The 6,199-nt window shown below is 34.7% G+C and overlaps 1 protein-coding gene across 1 annotated transcript in view; it reads right to left on the bottom strand.

The window, feature by feature from the left end:
• The window catches only part of LOC107654652 (dedicator of cytokinesis protein 2-like), a 143,653-nt gene that overhangs the window by 76,260 nt on the left and 61,194 nt on the right, over positions 1–6,199 (bottom strand). Inside the window, exon 25 of the mRNA XM_016441833.1 lies at positions 2,612–2,754. Within this exon, the coding sequence (XP_016297319.1) occupies positions 2,612–2,754 (143 nt within the window). The remainder of the gene's footprint in view (positions 1–2,611; positions 2,755–6,199) is intronic.

Consider the following 6,199-nt stretch of genomic DNA (forward strand, 5'->3'; position numbering starts at 1 on the left):
ATATATATATATATGAGATAAAACTCATACAGGGGCATTTTTGCACCAATCTTTAATTTTATCTTGAATTCAATTTTATTCAATTTTATCTTGAATTTACCTGTTAAAGGAGCAGACGAGAGGTCACGACCCTGTCACATCTTCATTCTGCTCTTCCTTCTGCACTCCATCATTCTCATCAATCGCTCATTATCATATATTATCTTGAATATCTTGAATTTTAGGGCATAACTGTATCTATGGAGTTGTTGTCCTGCTTGTCAACAGTCAACTATATGACATGTAAGATGACGTACAGGTCTGAGGGCGGGGCCAGTGCGTTAACTGTGTTAAAATATTTTAATCACATTATTTTTTCATAACTAATTAATTAAGTTAACGCGTTAAACTGACAGCCCTAATATATTCATATATACTATAGGATTAAAAAGTTTGTGGTTTAAAGAAAATAATAATTTTATTCAGCAAGGATACAATAAATTGATCAAAAGTGACAAAGACATTTATAATGTTCTTCTACCATTATTTTCACAACATTACTGATTTTACTGTGTTTTTAATCAAATAAATGTAGCCTTGGTGAGCAGAAGAGATTGCTTTCAAAAATATCACAAAATCTTACTGACCCCAAACTTCTAATGTCTTGTGATTTTGGGTTGAAATATGATGTATATTCCAGCATGTATATTAGTTCATTAGATTTAGTTTCATTATATATTAGCAGGATGTTTATGGTTGCTCTTATCTTCAAATAGGTGTGTTTATCCGCATTTTACGATGGCTCTAAATGCGGTTTAAAAGTCAAAACGACACACTCAGGAATACCTAGACAGCTTATTTCCCATCCCATAATGTTTGTGTGCGGCTCTACAAATACTCGCTCTCACAGATGTTCTCTCATCTGTATTTTTAGAACAATCGTTTGAGGTGAATAATGTTTTGAAGGCTCTCCGAGAGTTTAATTCAAACCACAGCATGAAACATGCCCTGAGAGAGAGAAGGAGAGCGAGCGTCTTCCTCACACGTCTCTCTCCATCACTGTTTGTTTGAACTGTGAAACACTATCTGAATCCTGTTAAAGGAGCAGACGAGAGGTCACGACCCCGTCACATCTTCATTCTGCTCTCTCTTCTGCACTCCATCATTCTCATCAGTCGCTCATCATCATATAATCAGACGGGTCTGACCCGCTCACCTCGCCTCTCCGCTAAAACACAAACAGCTCTTGAAGGACATGTACGGCTTCTATTCAAGTTAAAGATGAAGTGTGACGTTAAAACTCCACGCTTATAATATTCAGAGTCAACTATATTTAAGACATTCATGGGTTGACTTCCTGAAAAGTGTAAACACTGAACATCGCTCGGTTTCATTAGCATTTGTTTGCATGACTGATTGATTACCACTGAAAATAGAAGACGACAAATACACAGAGACAAATCAAACTCTGATGAATAACTAAAAGCCCATCTATAAAAGCAGACCCATATTCGTTTTTTACATTTTAAGAAATATAATACATAATAAAAATATATATACACTGTTATATACTATATAATATAATAGATACTGTATTACTCTCTCTCTCTATGTATATATATATATATATATATATATATATATATTAATAAATTTAAATCATATAATATTTTATATATTTATATAACATAATTTATCAAATATATTAAAACACACACACATTTAAAATTATTTAGCATTTTAAATGGATATAAAAATGTCAAATCAAAACATTACTTATGTTCTTAAAAATCTAATTTAATTTATATAAATTATATAAAATATTTATAACCCCACAGGCTTCTACTGGATGCGTATTAGTGTACATATTTCTTTAAAAGTATGAAATTATTTTCTGTAGTAATGAACATTATGCCACAGATGCTATGAATATATCGACACTTGTTTTGAACCCAGAAGTTTTCTTTAAGAGGAAGCAGCACTAGTGCTGGTTTAAACAACCAAAGACTGTTTTTGTGTGAGAGCAACAATTTGGGTTAAACAGGCAGCGCTGATAAACACACGGCAGCGTCCTGACCTCCTTCATTATCTCCCTCTGTCTCCGTTTTACCACTTTCTTTGGAAGTGGAAGTTCAGGAAGTTCAGTGTCTAAACGCATCAGCATTCAGAAAGTGAGATTAGAGCATCAGACTTCAAAGAACCTAGTGCAATCCTCTGCCATTTTAGTAATTAAAAACCCGCTCAGATTTTACATCTAGGTGAGTATGTGTGTGTGTGTCTGTGTGTGTGCTTGATTAGATGCATTTTTCAAATCATAATCATAATCCTCAAAAAAGTGGTATATCTAAATCCTCAAAATCTCAAAAACTTCTAAATGCCCAATTAAAAAGTAAAAAAGAATATTTGATGTCAAACTATTAAACTCATGACGCATGATAACACAATACTCTCTAATCAGTATTTCTTTATATTTCATAGCAATTTTTGTGTATTCATTTTTAATAGGACTGAACTATTTTTAATCAATGGTTTTTCACTATTGAATGAAATTGAATGAAATTCCTCCAGAAATCCACTGACTGTGCAGTGATTGGCTGGTGAATTAGTGTGCTGCTCTCTGATTGGCTCTTACCACATCGTTTCGGCTCAGCACCTCCAGGATGTTGTTCAGAAGCTCGACGCTGTTGCGCTTCTCATCCTGAAGCCCCTCCCCCACCACGGCCAACGCCCCGCTCAGCTCCCGGAGCATCATGGGTAACAGGATGTCACGGCAGTCTGGAGATGAAAACATTACGTAAAGTAAATAATATCAAAATAAATAAGTAAATAAATTAAATGTTACACAAAAATTCTGAATAAGAATCAGGATGGACATCAGGACATTGTGGAGAAAACAGCTTTTTGGCACATGCAAAGACTTCATCCACTCAAAAAACTACAAAAAGCAATTAACATATCAAATGTGTAAATGTAAATTATCATAAATTAAAATAACTTCTTTTAGGTGCAAATATAAGAGCAGGTGAGTGTCTTGAGTGTCATGAGGTCTGTTTGACGAAGTGTGACTGACTCTCACTCAAGCATCTTTTCTTCTGCCTCTTAAAATCAGCACATTAAAAGCTCATTTAAACTCTGGCTCGTTACCAGCTGATTATCAACGTTGATCAATTTGATTTTGCTGAGAAAGTCAAAGCAAAAACTAAAGCAGAGCACAAATGTACCTTTCAAAAGACAATGACAATGAATTTTTCACATTTTAATACCATGTTATGTGTGTGTGTTTGTGTATGTGTGTGTGTGTGTCCATTTGTTCTTTGATGTAATATTTTTTTGTACTTTTTTTTATTATTTCTCTTTTTATTTTTTTTTATACTATGGTTCTTTGTGATATACTAATAACAATAAATATATGATAATAAAATATATACATATACTTTTCATTCATATTTTTCAGGGATACATGAGCGGGTAGATGTTTGTTTTAAAACAAAAGTTCTGTGTAAAATCCTTTTTAAACCAATCCCATTTTGTCCGTTATGGGGTTGAGAAAAAAAGGTGTATAAATCTGAAAAAAAATGAATTATATGTAGTTGAACAAAATGTATATGTAAGCCGAGATGTTACAGAATCCCAGGAATGACCCATATATATACTGTATATATACTGTATAAAAGTCAGTGATTATATATATATATATATATATATATATATATAAACAAAAACTTTCTTTGTGTACCAGATTCATTGTATGCAGGTCAAAGAGCCAAAGTCTATCCAGAATGCAGCACTTCATGTACAAATGCATCAGCGTTTGCCATTGACCTGATCTTCCCACACAAGCATTCCTCTCAACACTGTCTCCCTCTCATTCTCTCTCTCTCAGAGCTCAAATGAGTCTCAGCAGGTGAGTTTCTCTCTCACAAGAGCCGCAATGCATCAAGAAAAGGCAGATGAGTTTCGAGCACCGTAAATTCACCAGGGTTCACAGAGAAACATTTAGAGCTGCTCATCACAGTGAACGGCCAGTTTAACGTACGCTTACAGTATTGTTGCACCTTCAGTCTGGTATAAACGACAATCATAAACGTCGGCACTAATGCTAATTACCGAGGCGAACGGTAATTGGATTTGTCACACTTAATGTCCCTATGAGATAAAGAGCGATGAGAGCGAGACTCCTCAGAGGAGAGATAAATGCAGCCCTCAGGGAGAAAGAGCGAATATTGAGTGATCTGAACTCATGAAGGCTTCGCTAGTGTCGCTTTTTATAGAGTGTCCTGATTCAACATCAATATCCCAGCCAAGAACAACAGGAAAATGTGCCATCGAGCATTTTCTCAAGGCCAAACTGACCTTTTCACCTCCTAGACCGAAGCGGCACTCGGTGTATGTGTGTTTATTAATGTCATAATCCAAATTAAGCATTAAAACATGACAAACACGCACAGCATCATGTGTGCATGCGCATACCATAACATTTAGAGTGACCTACACATCCAGAGTTCACGCTCGCAGCTTTTTTTTTTTTCAGCTGAGCAGAAATGCTTTTACCTAAGAGGAAAAACCACTTACTCGACAGACTCTATATTACTGTGGACTGATCCTGGCCGAGAGCCATGCTAGCGATGGCCAAAAGTGCTTCATCTATCACTTAGATGACTTCTACAAATAATGCATTTTGACTGGAAATGAATAATGAAAAACGCGGCACATCAGTTACTCTTCTTAGAATAGTCTATTGTTTGTCTTAAACAGATCACTTTAACATCTAATCTGTTTCCTGTGAGGACTGGAAAGACTTGTTTATATGATATTAAGATATTTTGAATGATATATCTTGTGTGATCAATTGTGACATGTCACAGTTTTCATGGCACTACCATGTGTTGCCAGCAGTGGTGGACAAAATACACAAAACAAGCACTTGAGTAAAAGTACAGATACCATGATAAAACATTACTCCAGTAAAAGTTTTGAGTGCTCCTTTTCAATTTTACAAAAGTACAAAAGTATTTGAATTTTAATCTAATGTATTAACTGTAAATAGTACTGATCGATTAACATTTATTTTACGATTTTCATTTTAATGTGTATGCAAACATACTAGTTTGAAACTCACTGCTTCAGCAGCGGGGTTAGATGCATGGGCAGTAATTTGCATTATTTTAATGTTTTAATATTTTAATGTTTAGTTTTTACCTAAAACCTACCCCACTGAGAGGTGATTTAATAATGTGGATGTATCCGCATTCAAGCATTTCTTACAGTGAAATGCTTGAACCTTTTCAAAGCAGATCTAGTTCACAAACTGACAGTCCTGATCTATGATTTTCATTTACAATAATAAAGCCTAAAATTCACCATTAGTTACTTACTTTTTGAGCTCCAAGGATCTCGCATTTCTGGTGCCTTTTGAGTAGGGATGTTCATTTCGGATATTTTTCCTAACTGACAACCGACGCTCGTTAACCGATTGTTAACCGTTAACCGACAACATTATTTTAAATTAAAATTAGAAAAAATAAGTGTCTGTGACCCGTTAAAAAATACTTACATTTGTTTCCCGGGGATTAATTTTACATGCGCAAAAAGCCGCAAACAACAGAAAATAAGGATTCACATGGTCATCATATCACATCACGCACCTGCAGTGCTTCTGCGAGTGGAGAAAAACATAATATAATAAAGCTAGGCTATATATATATATAACGAATAAATAGGCCTACACAAGAAACATATTTTTACTTAAATAATAAATTAAGAAAATTAAAGAAAAACTGTGCAACAAGTAGCCTAGTATGCAGAGTTTAGGTTCATTTTTGTGCTGCGCGAAAGGAAACAGACGGCAGAAAGCGACATCCTATTTTTTTTATGCTTATTTTACAAAAGCACAAAGATTTGTTTTTATTGTGAATGTACACAAATAAAGGCAAACCTACTACAATTCCGATTATTTTTAGGACTAAAAGGAGTAGTTTCTTCCACTGTTAGAAGGAAAAAATTCAAGTGATTGCGCCGGCGCCGCATGCGCGCACACAGTTAAGCATTGCTACCTTGACAATGCAGCCTGGCTATAGCTTCTTATATTTTTCATTCTTATTCTTTTCTAAATACTGTTAATTGAAAGGATTTGTTTTGGAGTGAGGAAAACTAAAATAGCCTAGCTATGTTTACAGTGTTTATTATAATGTTTGTAAACATTTCACGTCGACATTAGGCC

This window comes from Sinocyclocheilus anshuiensis, unplaced genomic scaffold (genome assembly GCF_001515605.1).
Source record: "Sinocyclocheilus anshuiensis isolate Anshui unplaced genomic scaffold, SAMN03320099.WGS_v1.1 scaffold675, whole genome shotgun sequence".
Taxonomy (NCBI): Eukaryota; Metazoa; Chordata; class Actinopteri; order Cypriniformes; family Cyprinidae; genus Sinocyclocheilus; species Sinocyclocheilus anshuiensis.